Source organism: Falco peregrinus, chromosome 3 (assembly GCF_023634155.1).
Source record: "Falco peregrinus isolate bFalPer1 chromosome 3, bFalPer1.pri, whole genome shotgun sequence".
NCBI classification, from domain to species: Eukaryota; Metazoa; Chordata; class Aves; order Falconiformes; family Falconidae; genus Falco; species Falco peregrinus.
This window is the reverse complement of record NC_073723.1, coordinates 105,282,521-105,298,498: the sequence shown is the minus strand read 5'-3', so window position 1 is coordinate 105,298,498 and position 15,978 is coordinate 105,282,521. Positions and strand designations below refer to the sequence as shown.

General features: G+C 52.1%; 1 protein-coding gene across 2 annotated transcripts in view; it reads right to left on the bottom strand.

The window, feature by feature from the left end:
- The window catches only part of PLEKHN1 (pleckstrin homology domain containing N1), a 28,399-nt gene extending 12,656 nt beyond the window's left edge, over positions 1-15,743 (bottom strand). Inside the window, exons 1-7 of one of the 2 annotated variants that reach the window (XM_055800645.1) lie at positions 14,582-15,743; positions 13,837-14,497; positions 12,084-12,183; positions 6,150-6,296; positions 5,691-5,771; positions 4,147-4,234; positions 646-770 (exon numbers count right to left, since the gene is read on the bottom strand). In XM_055800645.1, coding sequence (XP_055656620.1) covers positions 646-770; positions 4,147-4,234; positions 5,691-5,771; positions 6,150-6,296; positions 12,084-12,183; positions 13,837-13,916 — 621 coding nt within the window. In that variant the 5' untranslated portion in view covers positions 13,917-14,497; positions 14,582-15,743. Of the gene's footprint in view, positions 1-645; positions 771-4,146; positions 4,235-5,690; positions 5,772-6,149; positions 6,297-12,083; positions 12,184-13,836 lie in introns of both variants that reach the window. The other variant, XM_055800646.1, reaches the window with a different exon arrangement.
- Between the last annotated feature and the right edge of the window lie 235 nt (positions 15,744-15,978).

Genomic DNA, 15,978 nt, shown 5'->3' with positions numbered 1-15,978 from the left:
GTTGCCTGGGGCCAGCTCTAGGCACTGACAAACTGGCAAGTGCCTCAGGTAGCAAGGAGCCGGGGCCACACGGAGGCCCTTGCCAGGCTGGTACGTGCTGCTGGCAGAGGGACGTCGATTGCCACATGTCAGAAGGGCTGAAATACAGACCATGCACAGCCCCGGCAGCTGCTGGCAGTGGTGTGAGTGGCACCGAAACCCCTGTGCACCACGCCAGAGGGGCAGCTCCCTGACTGATGTGGCGAAGCACTCAAGCAGCTGGCCTGGAAAAAGGGGTTTAGGCCAGGAGTTAATCCCACACCTCCTTCTGACATTTTGAAAGAGCAGCAAGCACAGCAAGGAGCGTTTGGAAGTGGACCCAGAGCCCTTCTCCCTTTCCATCCCCAGGCCTCTGCTTAAGCTCTCCAGCCTGGAGGAGGTACCCAGAGCCCCACGGGGCACTCAGGGTTCTGGATGAGGAAGGTGTTAGATGAGTGCCTAGAAATGTGGCAAAAACAGCTGAGAGAGGCTGGCTGCAGAGATCATCCCTCCCACTGAACACGGCAGGAGCAGTGCAGCATCCACCCAGCTGGCCCAGCTTCCCCAGTCCTTCAGCTCTGAGCCCACACCATGGGAAATGGCCGTGCACCATCCCAAGATACTAACCTGAGAGAGGCAGGGCAAGCCAAGGCTTCCTCCGTTTAGTTGGATCTGTTTCTCCAGGTGATAAAGCCACTGCTTCAGCTCTGACTCAGTAGGGCAAAACACGATAAGGGGATTCAGCAGAGGACCTAGGTATGCGAGACACCAGATGAGCGGAGCAGATAAGGGCACTGATTGCAGCATCAATAAGTAATCAGCTGGCTGTTATGCTTGGCATATCACACCACAGGCTGCCTGCGAGTGCACTGCTCTGTTGACATCATGCTCCAGTCCCTCCTGCTGCTGCCTGGAGCTGGTTGCCTCATATCGGGCTGCTGGGGAGCTCCCCGGCAGGGACTGCTCCACCACCTTCTTGCCACCTCCTCATGCAGCCACATCTAGCTCTGACCACCAGTCACTTTTCAGTCCAAAACCAGCCCCAGAACAAAAATCAAAGACAGTACAGAAGTCAAGCTTGAAATCAACAGACAGATTTCAGCTGTAAAAGTCCCCTCCCAGTTTGTGAAAAGCATCTCCGCGGGCAGAGATTATCACAATGTGCTGCTGCAGACAGCCTAACTCAGTGCAAAAGTTTCCTGCTATTTCTTAGTTTCACTTTGGCACTCAATATGTAGAACACTGGTAGCTTTCTGACACTGTTTATTTATTGCTTTGCCAAATACAATCTGTGCCAGACAAGCTGAAGCTGCTCTCAGACATACTCTTTTAGGGAGGAAGAGCCCTGTATCTTGTTGATTTAATGTTTCTAGCTATCATTCACTTAGCAGCACAAGCAAAAAAGTCTCACAGCCTCTCTGCTACTCACTAAGACATAATCTAGTGACGTTAATAATAATTTCTGGCTGGCTGCAGAATGCATATTATAATTAATAATTTACTAGTGATCTCATATTAAACCATACTTGGTGCATGCTCAGTAAGATCTGGCTTTGCGGGACTCTGAAGTATTCAGATAAGCAAGCGCACTGGATAAGCACGATACTTTGCCCTTCTATGGAGTCTTTCATCCCATAATCCCTGCATTATTTATGAACATCACCTAATTAAGACTTTGAAATACCTCTGGCAGGAAATGCACTAATATGGACAGAGCAGAGGTGGGGAAACTGAGGTAGACACTCCCTGAGCGACTTCCCGTAAGTCGCTCTGTTCACACCCATGACAGTAATTAGGTGTCCAGCATTACTGGGCATCCAAGTGCCTACGTACCATTGTGGCTCTGGAGTTCTCTTGTCTCCTCTTGCTTTGGTGTCCCTGTCTTTCCAATGGAGAGAAGTGATTCCCTACTTTGTAGAGTTACTAGGAGGGTATAAAGGTGCGAGCGTTATCTAGATATTGTGGCAGCTCTGACTGCTCCTCTGGGCATCCAGGCCTTCATACAAACATCAGGAATTTGGCTGGTAGGGCATGACCCTTAACACTGCACTGCTTGCTCTGCCACCTCCTCTAAGGCCAGCCTCTCAGATGTATCCTGAGGGCTGTTTGCGCAGCCACATACAAACAGGGCCCCAAAGGAAGAGAAAATGAGAAAAGAAACTCCTGCCTAAGCCTGAAGCTTGGGATGTGCCTGACGCTTGTTCGAGGAGCTGCTGGGGAGGCTGCAAAGCAGAGCCTGGAAGGCTGCTGTTCTGTTTATTCAGTTGCTGCCATTTCCCTCAGCCCCAAGGGCACGTTTGTGGCACAGTCATGACACAGCCATGCTGAGCAACCTGTGCCAGCCGTCATGCTCTTTTCTTCTGCCCTGTCCTTCCTCTTTTCTTGCAAATGCTTCCAGAGGAGCACTGGAAGCAAGAAAGCCCTTTCCCGGAGCAGCAGCAGTTTATTCCCACCCAGATCTTTCTGTCTGGAGACACTACAGAGCTGCAACATTTGCGGGTGAGGCAAAGGTAACTCAAGGTGCTCCAGAACTTCATCAGCATCGGAAACTGTGCAAGAGATGGACCACAAAGCCAAGGTGACAGCCAGCCGCCATCCTCTCCACCATGCCAGCACACCAAGGGACAGCTCTGGATGCCACCAGGCTTCATTCTCATGCACCACCTCCACACTCTCAGTGATCGTGCCAAGCATCGTCTGATGTACTGAACTACCCTAGAAAGCTCAGTTCATGGGGAACTACTGATGCCATGGGATTTTGCAAGAGAATGGATACGTGTCTTTTGTGGCTCAGAGTCATGAGACAAAAGACTTCCACCCTGACACTGTGTGGGGCCATGGACAAAGCTCTTATCCCCTCCGTGCCTTGATTTCTCACCCTCAGGCAGAAAAATAAAACTGCTCTACTGATCTCCTGGAAATCCTAAATATCACTGCCTCCCTGGGTTTTTTTTGTCACTGCTTCCTGATATATACAGCACTCTCTGTCAGAAGGGCTTTGGTTTGTTCCATCCCTAAGCAGGACACAAACCCAACAAAGCTTGCAGCAATTTTCCACCCATCTGCACTCCTGCATGTTTTAATACAAGCAGAACAAGTCCACCCACCCCAGTGCAGATGCCCCTGGCAGGTTACGCCTGGGAGTGGTTTTCCTTCATTTTACAGACTCCCAAAAAGGGTTGGAGAGCCCTGCCTAGCACCGTGTAACAAGACCACAACTCAGCAGTCTTTAAAATTAATGGATCATTTGTACTGGTTCCTTTTTATCATTTATGTGATTTTTTTTTTGATGGAGTGGCCATTGTATAACTTTAAACAGAGGACACCAGAGTACATAGTGGGCCTAGAACACATACAAGCTTTCTTGGCTCTGTACCATTACTGGGTTTTTTACTTGTTTCCATGTACTTCATGCTTTAACTACTGCTCCTAGGGGCTTGCAACTGCTGTAAGTCAGCAATGACTAAGCCCAAAGAAGCTCCAGCCACGCTCTGGACAGGTTGTTATCCCAGTTAAGACTTTTATAAAGCAAGATCACTCAGAGAAAAGTTTAAAAAGCTTGTGGAAGCAGGAGTGCTGGTGAGGGAAGAGTTGGGTCCTGATGGCACCAGCCTGGCATTACTGGTAGAGGCAACTCACCTCTGGGCACTGTTGCCCACCCTGTGTGCCTGAGCAGTGCCACACATCAGCAGGGACAGCTGTACGCCTGCCTGCTCAGTCACTCCCTGGCCTCGGGGCTTATATGGCAATGAGAGGTGGGAGAAGGAGTTTTATTCCATTCCTTCATTCAGATGCGGTGCACAAAGAGCAAATGACTGGGCAGAGGTGGGAACTGTCACCATGTGTCCTTAGTACTAACCAGCTGGAGCACAGGACCATCCTTCCTCTGCGCTCCCTACCCAGCACCTTCCCTGCCTGCAGCCCTGGGCATCACTTCCACACATTTAGAAGCAGGGAAGCCTTGGAGGGAAAGTTGCAAATGCTGGCAGGAAGAGCTTCAGCTCTCTGCAACCTCTTTCCACTATGTGGTTCTTCTCTGGGACTAGCTCAGAGCAGGACAAAGAGCAGAGACAGTCATGGTTCATATACTCTCTGTTCTCTGTTCAAAGCAAACAAAAAGGCACCAACCTGCAATGCGGAAAGCATGATCCTCCTGCCCAGTGCTCTTCCCATTCTCAATTTCACACACATTCAGCTCTTTTAAAGGCAGCAGTCCCTGCATAAGAACACACCATTATTTTGGGGGCAGCCCACAAGCAGGCTCTGTAATTAATGCCTCCTTGCCGTAGGAGACTGGAAGTCCAGCCTTGGCACCGGCAGGCTGCTGTGGCTCACACTGTTAGACTGCAAAGTGTTATTCTGAGGGGAAGCATTTGGGACTTTGATCCAGCATACGGCCCAAAGGAAGCAGGTTCAGCAGCTCCCTGGGCTCCGTGGGGCTAGTACTGCAGCAATCCTCTGCCATGCTGGCAGGAACACTTTCTTTGTATTCCAAGTCTTTCAGTTTTAAGAGAAACCTCAGCAAAACAATGCTGGTTTAACACAAGAAAGCCAAAAGATGGAAATGACCATAAAGCAAAATTAAGCTGTCCTGTTTCTAAACTCCAGTTCTTCAGAGTCTCACTATAATGAGGCTCAGGAACAGATGACAAGTTTGTGCTCCCTGGCTTGGGCTTTCTAAACAACTGTAAAAGATCCTAATGGCTGTAATGCCTAGGGGCCAGTACTGGCACATTAACTCCTTTTTAATTCATCTAGAATTAATAAACTAAGGAGGTGTTTATAAAGTAGATGGGAGATTTTGTAATATTGTTTGCATTCTGACGTGTCTTTTCAGTTGAAGGCTGGCTTGCTGGATGGCTCGAGAGATTGTATTGGTATATTGCATTAGCCTCAACTCACCTAGAAGACAATAAATCATTTCTAAAAGGAACGGATTTTATGAACATCTACAAAACAGCCATGGTCAGTTTTAGTTACTCACTCATGTGGAGGGAGAGCAATTTCAGGGATTTTTGTTTATGTGTTTGTGATTCTTTGGCTGCATGTGCAAAACAGCCTATTGTTAGTAATTCACCAGCATCGTCAGGTTAAAAGACTGACAAACAGTTTGCCAGGATAGCTCCTCAAGCTTGCCCTCAGTTTTTTCTTTCCACCCTCTCCCACATGCCTCTTTCTCTGCCCTGCAGATGAAGAACTCCCCCTTGGTTCAGAAACCAAGGCCAAATCCGCCACTGGCACCAAGGCCAGTGGGATCTGGAGCAATAGGAGCTTTGACCCTTGCCAAGGCCCAGCTCCCTGTGCTTGGCGCTCTACACAAAGGTAAGTCCAGGTAGCCTAAATGCCTCCCATCCCTGGTCCTGCCTGCCAGACCTGCACAAGCCCCTATTCCACCTCTGTGGGCCCTTTATCTCTGCCCACAGAGAAGGCCAGGGACCCAGGTGAAACTGAGCTTGTTTGGGTACAGCCCTTAGGAGGAAACCCTCTCTTTCCCCAGGAGCTCGGCATCCACAGCAATGGACTGGCTGAGATCACTTAGAGGAGGCCAGTGGAAGCCCCAGCAGTTGAGCGAGCCTCCTGCTCTGTCCCATCCTGTCTGCCCAGTGACCCCAGCTTGGCCATACCGCCCGACTCCCCAGTGCTTGCCCCAGCGTGACTGGGAGATGCCCTACCTGGTAGGTGAGTCCGCTGGAGCCCACAGACTGGAAGTACAGGTAAGACTGGAACAGCTCCAAGAAGCAGTCATTCACCTCCTGCAGAAAAGACACATTTTGGGTTTATCTCAGGATGCCTTCCTCCTCCAAGCTCCCCTCTGCATCTCAGACTGATCTGTGCTCAGAAAAGCCAGCAGTCGCTTATCCAAAGGCCATCACCGCATCTCTGCTGGTGGATCTGCTGCCGCCGCAGTAGCTGAGCACAGAAGCACGGCCCAGGTCCCCAGTGGGATGGGAGCCAGTGGGTGCTCCCGGTACCCATGCATCACGTGGCAACAGAAGTCCCTGGGCCACGCAGCAGCCCAAAGAAGTCTCCATGAGTAACATTTCCTAGAACTACACTTTTTACTTCCCAGTCCTACAGGATCATTCTGTGCCTGGGAAGAGAAATGCCCACAGACAGGTGCCACAGCTTACCTGGCAGTGCTGGAACTTAAACTTGACCTTGGAGTAATAGATCATTTTGCCCATATTCCTGACAACCGTTTTCCTTCGTCCCTTCTTGAACAGGCTGGGGAACCTCTGGTCCAAGTTTTCTTTCTGGTTTTCCTGGTTCTGAATATTCTGTACCAAGGATTCAGGAAAAACAAATCAAAGCTGGTGAGAGGTGGGGGCCTGATGTCTGGAAGAGACTTTCCCAGAACATCTTCCCTGAAGGGCTTGCTCAGAAAGGCAGGCACCCAGGCCAAGATGTTTGTTGTTGGGTCTCCATGCCAGCATGGAGTGAGGGTTCAGTTACTGCTGGGAAGATGTGGGAAAGGGTGTGTGTGTGCTGAAGCACATCCTACATGTAGGGTGTCCCAGCTCCATGGACAACTTCCTGCCATCTGCACCAGATTAACTGGAACAAGGACTGATCAGGGCTAAGCAAACACAGCTTGCCTTCTGCTGGGGTTAGTGGAAAGGTTTTCTTTGCACCAGTTCCACCTGGATTCCTCAGCTCTCCCATCTGCTCAGATTCCTCCATTTCTCCAGGTGGACTCTGTTGTTTCAGGTGCCCAGACAATTTTGAAGCAGAGTCCCACAGCCATAAAAGCATGGTGCCGAGTCCTGAAGCTGCTCGTTGTCAGTGCAAAAAGCTAAGGGAAGTCAGCAAGCACTGCCAGAGAGCAAGGGCTGACATGAGGGAGACAGCACTCAGGACTAGGGGGTTCCCTTATTTCCTGCATTCTGGTTATATGGAAATTCTTCCTTCTGCAGAATGGCACAAACGCACACCCCTGCAGCACTCTGCTGCTCACAGCCCGGAGATGCCAGATACTGTACCAGTCCCAGGCGTGAGCAGCTCTCCCTGCAGTTTCCCAGAGAAAAACATTTTTATCTCTGGGGGTTGGTCGATTTCCTTGGGGAGAAGGGACAGGCTGTATCCCAGTGAGACCACAGACACCACTGATTCCCCCCACATCTACACTCCACTTGCAAATCCGAGTCTTAAATGCCAGCTTTGTTAGACATGTCACAGACTCTGGGTATTCCTTCCCAAGGAAAAGAGAAAGGTCGGTGGGAGATGCAAGGTTTGCCCTGCTGCTCTGTCAGCTGTGAGCCCACCTTGGCGGGACCCCACCCCGAGCACTGGCAGCTGTGTTTCCTGGGGATACTGCCAGCGAAGGCATGGCTGTGCCGGAGCTGGGAGGCCGGGTATAGAGGTGGCATGTGGCTCCCTGTGTCTCATACGCTTCTGTTCAAACAGCATTTCCAGGAATGAGCAGGGAGAGGGCTGCCGGGGCTCAGCAGGGATCAAGTGACAGCCAGGGGCTTCCAGCAGCTAGTGCTTCCCCGCTACCCGACCTGTCTGGCTGGCGTGTGCCCGCTCCTTGCACACCATGCCAAGGAGACAGCTGCCTAAGCCCCGTGATAAATGAAGAGCCAGCAGAGCTACCCAGATCTGTCCTGCTGGGCCCTCTGTGACTCACCCCTCTGGCATGAGATTAACCCCTCTCATAACCGTGCCAGGGACATGGGCAGCACTCAGGCCAGAGCGGAGCTGCTGAACTGGTAACAGGAGCCTCGTACCGTTAGGACCCTTCCACCTGCAAAGCTTGGGGTTCCTGCCAGGGTCCCCCTGAAATTAGGTAATTATTAAATAAGATAGTAATATCTAATTTAGATTACATATTAGGAAGGAATTCTTCCCTGTGAGGGTGGCAAGGTGCTGGCAGAGGCTGCCCAGAGCAGCTGTGGGTGCCCCATCCCTGGCAGGGCTCAAGGCCAGGCTGGACGGGGCTGGGAGCCACCAGGGCTGGGGGAAGGTGTCCCTGCCCATGGCAGGGGGCTTGGACTAGATGGTCTTTAAGGTCCCTTCCAAACCAAACTATTCTGTTATTCTAACTCTCTTTAGGACACAAGTTAACCCCTTCTCTGCTCAAAGTCTTCTTCCAGCTTTTCCAGCCGGCTCCATGCAGTACCCATGAACACATACCCAGGTCCTCCCTAGAGGTGGGAGCCTGCTGGCTGCCAATTAATCGTCTCACTGAGAGGCAATTAAGCATAGGAAAAGATTACATCTGTGCTACAAGCTGCTGTCAGAACAAAGAGCAACTGATCACCTGACAGCTGTGGCAGCAATAACAAAACACTGCTTGGATAAGGGCAGCAACCAGCAACAGGGAGGGGGGAGAGGATAAAGTAATGAAATTACAGTCACAGTGGTAAGTGGCAACACCAGCTACCAGCTGCCTAAGCAATGCTGCTGCCTGGAATAGGGCAGCCAAGTTTCCCAGGAGTAAGGCCCCAGGAAGCAAAAGCAACCTGGGAGCTGGGAATCCAGCAGTAGCTTTGGCAAAGAGCTCAGCCAACCTGTCAGCTTCCACTGGGATCCTCCTGTGGTCAAGAGGGAAAGGGAGAGCTTCCACTGCCACTGTCCATGTGGTACGTCCATGTGGTGAATGGGATACCTCCCTCTCCCAAACAAGCATCTAGCATCCCCAGCTTGCAAGGGTTTGCAGCAAGACTGAGAAGACAGCTGCATTTAGTGGCTAAGCATGGGGGCATCTCCAAGACCATGGACAGGATGGAATCACATCACTGAAATCTCCTTGCTGCCCTTTCAGCTGCCCTGCCCGCCCATGCCACACCAGTCTCTCAAGCCCCAGCAGTCTTTATCACTCATGATCAAGTATTATGGTTTCGCAGGAGGAAATGGGGCTGTTCAGGTCATTTTCTGTTGTTTTGTTTGGGTATTTTTACCAAGCAGGTCTCCCTTGGGTCTTTTTCTAGCAATTTTACGTCCTTCACTGGAGTGCCACTGTTAAAGGCCAAATAAATACAACTTTGCCTGTGTGCGAGGGGAACTGCCCTCGCCACTTTCCACAGGTTCCTGCCCACACTGAGGAGCAGCAGCAGGGAGCTGGACATCATTAAATCCAGCAGCAGGGAGCTGGACATCATTAAATCCAGCAGCTAGCACAAGCCCTTGGCAAAAGCAAGCGCAGCCTGTTTGTGCTGCAGCAGGGGCAGCAGTGACGCCCACCTTCTACCCGCCGCTTTTCTCCAACACTGTCCAGGATAGGCACAACCACAATCCCCATTTTTCCTGCTGAGGAGCTGAAGCTCGGGGCCGGGCTGTGACTTGGCCTGCCCGTGAGCCAGGGTGGCAGCCTGGTTCCCAGGCAGCATGCAGCAGTGGCATGGCCGAGTGGGCTGGCGGGTGGCATGGGCAGGCAAAGTGGCCACAGCTGCCACCTCCAGTTCTGGGGTTTCCTCTGTGAGGCCACTTACACTGGATGGCATGGAGGTGGCATCAGACACCATCCTGCCCTGGCCACAGAAGGAGCCCGGGGGACAGGGCACGAGCTCATCTGTTTTGTCCATCTGCAGGTTCTATGGTTTCTTTGTCCCCCACCTGGAGAAGCAGGCTGCCTTGCGCTGGCTCAGGCTTTCTCACTAAGAACAAAAACGCTTTGTAAGATTGACGGTGCTTCCCATAAACTCCTGATCACCTGCTTAGGTACAACAGTAATTTCCCAGGATGTGGAGGACTTGCCTAAACCCAGGCTCTGGAGAAAACAGCTCCTGCTGAATCTCAGCTGTCTCTGGGCTTAGATCCACAAGTGCATCCCTGCCCTCCTTGAGACAGGTTTATAGCCACCAGCACAGCCTGCACCTGGCCATCCCTCAAAAAGCGGGACTGGGAACCCCATGATGTCCTGTGAGGGCTGGGGAGCAGAGCTGTCACAGCCTCCTCCGCAAGCATCACTTACCTCCCTGGCCCATGCACTCCCTGAAACTGCGGGGATGCCTCTGCGTGCAGCCAAAATTAAAGTGAACTAGCATTTACCATCCCTCTGAAATCCTCCCCAGCCAGCTGTTTGCTCCCCTGGCTGGGCTGGGCTGGTGGCAAGCACTCTCCTGCCCCAGCCCCATGCTGATTAGCACTGTTTCTGTTAGCTCAGCTATCTTGTGCTGGGTTTGAGGCAGCACAGATCATTGGAAACCTGGTTTCTCTCAGGGTTCTCTGGCAGTGCAAGTGCCCTGAGACTTTCTTTCCCTCTCTCCTTCTGTCTTGGATGCCTCATCCTACAGGTAGAGCAAGTTAATAATTAACCTTGCCCCAGCCCCTGCAGACCCCAGTGACTCCCAGCTGAATCACTAACCCTGGCAGCAGGAAGAGCTCAGCCTTGCAAGGCTGGTGCCCTGGGGCTCCAAAAGCTGCTGTTTAATGATAAAAGCAGCAAATGAGAAGCACCACTCTCCAGCACATCCTTCCCCCTCACTTTTGCTTAGGCTTCCCAGAAAGGCACAACTGGCAAGTGTGGGAAACAGGGCAGAAGGGTGGTGGGAGAAAAGGTGCTGGCTTTGTGTGCTGGCTGCCCATGGCAGGGTCCAGAGGGGGCCTGGTTTCCAGCAATGTCACTTGCCCCAGTCCCAAACTGCCTGCCACAGCCAGAGATTTGGTGACACCATCTCCTCTGGAACTCCATCAGAAGAGTCCTGTGCTGGCAGCTGCTCTCTAACCTGGCCCTCTCAGAAGTGTTTCTCTTGAAAAGACAGGAGTGGGAAAGGGTTTCTCCGGGCCACACAAGAAGCTTGTGGCTGAGCAGAGAGTTTGGATCCCATCTGCCCCAGGTGAGGGTAACATCTAAACAAGTGCTCCACCCTTCCCTGAAGGGATCCCACACTCTCTTGCGCTCCTGAACAAATAATCAAATAATCTTGGTGACCTTCGCTCTGTCAGCTTGCAGGATTCATTTTCCAGGATCCACTAACATGACAGCTCCCCCTGCTAGAGTCCAGGATCTGACTGGGACCTGGTGCTGCCCAACCTTCTGGATGCCAGCTGAGTCCCACAGGGAACCATGCCCGCTACTCTCATTCACAAATAACAGGCAGGACTGTGAAACAGTCCCCGCTCTGCTGCGCTTCCCACCTGTACAGTTCAGGACATGTTCCCCAAGAAAGAGGATGGCACTCACCCATGGCCCCCTCACAAGCCAGCAGTAGGGTCCCAGTCCTGCTCCCTTCTCAGGCTCACACGAGGAAAGGGCCAGCCTGCTTGTGGGGAGCAGACGTTTGAATCTCTGCAGCAACCCAAATTACGTGAGCAGGGCTGCTCAGAACTGGGTCCTCCAGTACACCAAGCACACCTAGTCAGGAGCTTGAAACCCAAGAGATAATGTCCTGCTGCTGACCTCTGTCAAGCTGTGAGTCCCTGCCTCAGTTTCCCCTTCCTCCACATCCACACAGCCTATCTGCCATGCAGTGGGGGAGATGCACACACAGTACAGACCAACAGGTCCCAAAGCCTGCTCCACAGCCTTGGCCCACCCAAAGGGACCGAGCAAACATAGCGGAGTTCATCGTTTCATCTCTCCTTTCCCTGAGCAGTGCTGGGAAACAGGCCACATGGCCACAAGGCTGGTACGTGCCTGGGATGGACCTGCACTTCCTGATTACCTTCCCAGGGCTTATTGCTAATACGCTGCCGGCTCCGTCTCATTCCAGCGTGGGAATGAATCATCCTACTTTTGAATGCTCACTCTAATTTTCCCTTCCTTCACAGGCTACCCAGAAACAAAAGAACCAAGAGCAAAGGGGTGTGTGATATTCCCACCGTGCTGCCGACTTCGCTCTCAGCGCAAGCCTCCCACCCTGTCACACATTGTGGCTGATGGCAGGTCCCCCCAACACCTGCATGGGGACCCTGAAGCAGCCAGCTCTGCTGCTGTGAAGGGCACAGGGCTCACCCCTTCCTGGGCTGCAGAGATGACCTCCATCTCTTTGAGACAGACCTGTTGCTGCCCCCAGATCCAGATCCAGACCCATCATCCCTCTTATGCACAGCGCTGTCCTTGAGGTTGATAGGAATAATCTCTGGGAGCAGTGCGGAAGGGGTTTGGATGTGTTTGTACTTGCCTTTCCTGGGATATACTGCAGGATTTTGTCTGTGGTCATCTCTCTCTCCCGTCCTCCTTCTAAACCAAAAAAGCTGGGCATTTTTTTCTTGCCATTTTGCCTACAGAGGGGAGAAAAAAACCAAAGCACACATGCAAACACAGATCTAGGCTGATGCATAGTGATTTCTGCTCAGAAATAAGGAAGCCAGAAAGCGAAGCAAGCAATTTGTCACAGGCTTTCCAACCATTCCCAGCCCAGCAAAAGGCTGATGAACAGCCTGGGAGAATTGTAATGGGGTTTGTGCTGCACTTGGTGTTTCTTTGCTTTTTTACATGTCCTTGCATAACAAAACGATCAGCTAGGCTCATCTGTGTCTCCAAATCAGCAGAAGGACCAGATGTTCCATTGCAAAATGCAAAGACCGAATCCAGTCCTGACAACTATTCCAAAGCCCCTAGACTGGAGATGCATACATATACATACACCAACATACACTCACAAAAAGGTTTTGTTTCTATCTTTGTGGTTTTCATTTCTCTTTCCTTCCACTCCCAGCAAGGCCCCCCGCTTCTCCTTGCATGCACACCACTAACAAGCAGTTACCGATGCCATTTAAGAAGCACTGGGACTGCTTTGTTGGGACTTCTCAGCAGTTGCGCTCTCTTTCAACCAGATTGCAGTGTTTAGTTGAGCAGAAACTAGGCTTATCTGTAAGGAGAGCTGTGAGTGTGGGAAGCCGGGGGTCAGTGGGGACAGGAGGTGCTCTGGGGCTTGGTTGCTCCACTACAGCTACCTGATTTCAGCCCTCCAGGGTCAAAATTCCCCAGCTGATCCCCTCTCTTTTACCCCACAGTACCTCCACAGACTCCTACAGGTTTGCTCCCAATTTACAGCAGTACAGGAGACCCTTTCTTGATTAGAAAGCCTAGCAGAGTTCATGGGATTTGTCTCAAAGCCCAGCCCATATGCTGAGCCCGTTGTAGATGGGGCAGGCAGGTTCATGAGGAATCACCCTGGTTCTGGCAGAGCTCCCTTCCAGCCCGGAGCACTCAGGATGGGGAAGGGCTCTGCTTCACCTGTGCTTCGGCACCAGCAGCAGTGTTGTGACTGCGTGAATGGGAGCGTGGGCAGTGGGAAAGGCAGTGCGCAGGGAAGTGTGTGCTGCGCTCGCTGGTGGGCTCTATTTTGGAACAGCCATCCACCACTGTGGTACCCGAACGCTGCCCTGGCCAGCCCAGCTCCAAAATCCCCAGAGGATTTCACGGACATTTTCTGTTCTGTCTTCATTCAGGGCTGCAAACGCAGGTCAAATCGTACGGGCAGGGTGGCGGGGTTTGGGGCTTTCTAAAGTAAGAAGCATGTGAATGTGGGTTTTTCACAGCACTGCAACTCTGGCATCGTGAATAAACTCCCAAGTGAATACAAGGAGCGTCAGGCATTCTGCACCTTGCCCTGCCTGTTGCATAGAGGGGAGTTTTAATTTGCAAAACGAAATTAAATAAATCGCGTTTCTCCTGGGGGCAGCGCCGCTGAGCTAGGCTGCCGGCAGAGCCCTAGAATTCCCTCCCGGGCCCTTGTGGCGAGCTGGTGGCGTTTGGCGCTGCCCAGCACCCTGCGAAACCCCGCAAAAGCCCCGTTCCGCTGAGCCCGTGCGTGGCTGGCGGCCCGCGGCGCGGGGGCAGCCGCCCGGCCGGGGCTGCGCGGGGGGTAGCGGCGGGGGGGGGGGGGCAGCACGCCGGCGGCGGCCCCAGGCAGAAGCGAGGGTACTCACTCTTTCTTCAGCGAGGGCTTCCTTCTGAACGAGCCCCGGAGCCTCGCCGGCGCCTCGGGGACACAGGTGATGTTCCCCATGCCGGCAGCGAGCGCAGCTGCCCCGGCGCGGCGCCGTGCGGTGCGGGTGTCCCGCGGGCGCTCCCCTTCCGCCGGGTGTCTCGGGCGGGTGTGGGTGGGCCCCGCTCCCGGCCGGGCGGCCCCGCTCCTGCCCCGGCCCCCGCCCCCGCCCCGCTCGGGGCTGGCGGCTGGGAGGGGCGAGCCAGGTGAGCGGCAGCGGCCGCGGCCCCCGGGGGAGGGCAGGCAGGGCAGGCAGGGCAGGCAGGGCAGGCAGCAGCCTGTGCCCGGGGGCGCGCTGGCATCCCCGTGGGGTCCGCGTCGCCTGGCAGGAGGGGTCCCGCGACCCCCGGAGGAGGGCAGGCAGGGCAGGCGAAGCAGGGCGGGCAGGCAGAGCGGGGGCAGCAACTTCTGCCCGGGAGCGCGGTGGCATCCCCGCGGTGGGCTGGGCTGCCTGGCAGGAGGGGTCCTGGCCCCCTCCCCAGAGCCTCCCCCTTTACCTGCTCCCCTCTCCCCTCCCTAGAAGCGTTTTGAATTTGGGGATCTCTCGATTAACAAAAGGGTGCCCTCAAGGTGGGCGAATCCGGTCTTCGACCTCATTTTCCCTGTGAAGAGGAATTAACCACAGAATTAAAACCCCAGCAGTGCTTAGATGCAGCAAGCGAGCACAGCACGTTAACGTTGCTTACCAGCAAACAGGACGAAGCTGAGGCCCCTAATAAGTGCATCTGGAGCGTTTTTCCAAAAGGAAATCGATCACTGTTCAGCTCAGCCAGAAGAATAAAGGATGCAGAAAGATAGTATCGGTGATTATTTAAGCATTCTCCGAGGTGTTTAACAGGCTGCACTCAAAACAGTTGTTTTAGTTAAAAAGAACCAACCTGGATTGAAGGTGAAATGAAATGCACGGTATAAAAATGTAACAAATAAAGCTAGTATAAATAGAAATGTAGGAATTATGGAAAATTGAGAAAGGAAACAAAGACCAAAAGGAGATGTGTATGACCAGTAAAACTAAAGGGACATCTATAGAAGAAGTGCTTTAAAAGGAGGCAAACCAGAGATTCCTGCCCATAGTAGGAGTCCCTTACTGCATGGAAATAGTAACAGTGAGCGGTTAATGTAAAAAGTAAATACAAAAGGTAGATGCAGAATAAATATTTCAGTTCTGTGGACTGAAAAAAACAAGCAGTACAGTCATAGGAAATAACAAAACCCTTTTCAGTCCACAGAACTGCTGGTGGCTGTTAAAAAGTAAACACAAAACTTAGATGCTGTGGATTGGAAGGTCTAGAGAATTAATACTAAATAGTTTTAGGAGACCTGAACAACAAAGGTCTTGGATTACTGCTGTTCATTTCCAGTAAGTCTTGCAGGACCATGGAATTTGTGGAGAAACTGCAAATATTAATGGGAACACCAGTATTTCAATGGGTAAAGAAGATTGTCCCGGTCATTGTGGGTTTGTCAGTTGACACTGGTTCCTAGGAAAATGATGTAACAGCTGTTAGGGGGTTCGATTAACTTTAAGAATTAAAGGAGAAGAATATAATTAATACAAATCAGCTTGGGGTTATGGACATCAGATTTTGTCAAACTAATTTAATTGCTACCACATTTGAAAAAAACCACAGATTTAGATAATATAAACAGAAATGCTGATCTAAGAAATTACATGTGATGTGACACATCTATGCAACTTTCCAGTAAAATTCTGAAACACTACAAAGACTTAAGATCCACAAACCTATTGTGGGCTGGCCAGCCAGGGAGAGTCAATAGCAACTGGGAGCAGGGACTGTTCTCTGGGAAGAGGCATTTCTGCTGGTTGCTCCAGGGACCAGGTTTTGACTCCAGACTGCTTCATCTTGCTATGGCAGTAGAGAGGCTACAAGGATGCAGTGAGGTGGGTAGCGCCTGCAATGGGAACAGACCTGCAACAACCAGCTGGCAAAGAGATAACAAGAAGAGTTGCAGAGAAAGTGGCGCTAGACAAGTTGAACCTAGGAACAAGGAGGCATTTTTAACAGGAAAGGTTATTTCTTACTGGAACCACCTCCAGAGGACTGCAATGGCTTCTTCAACA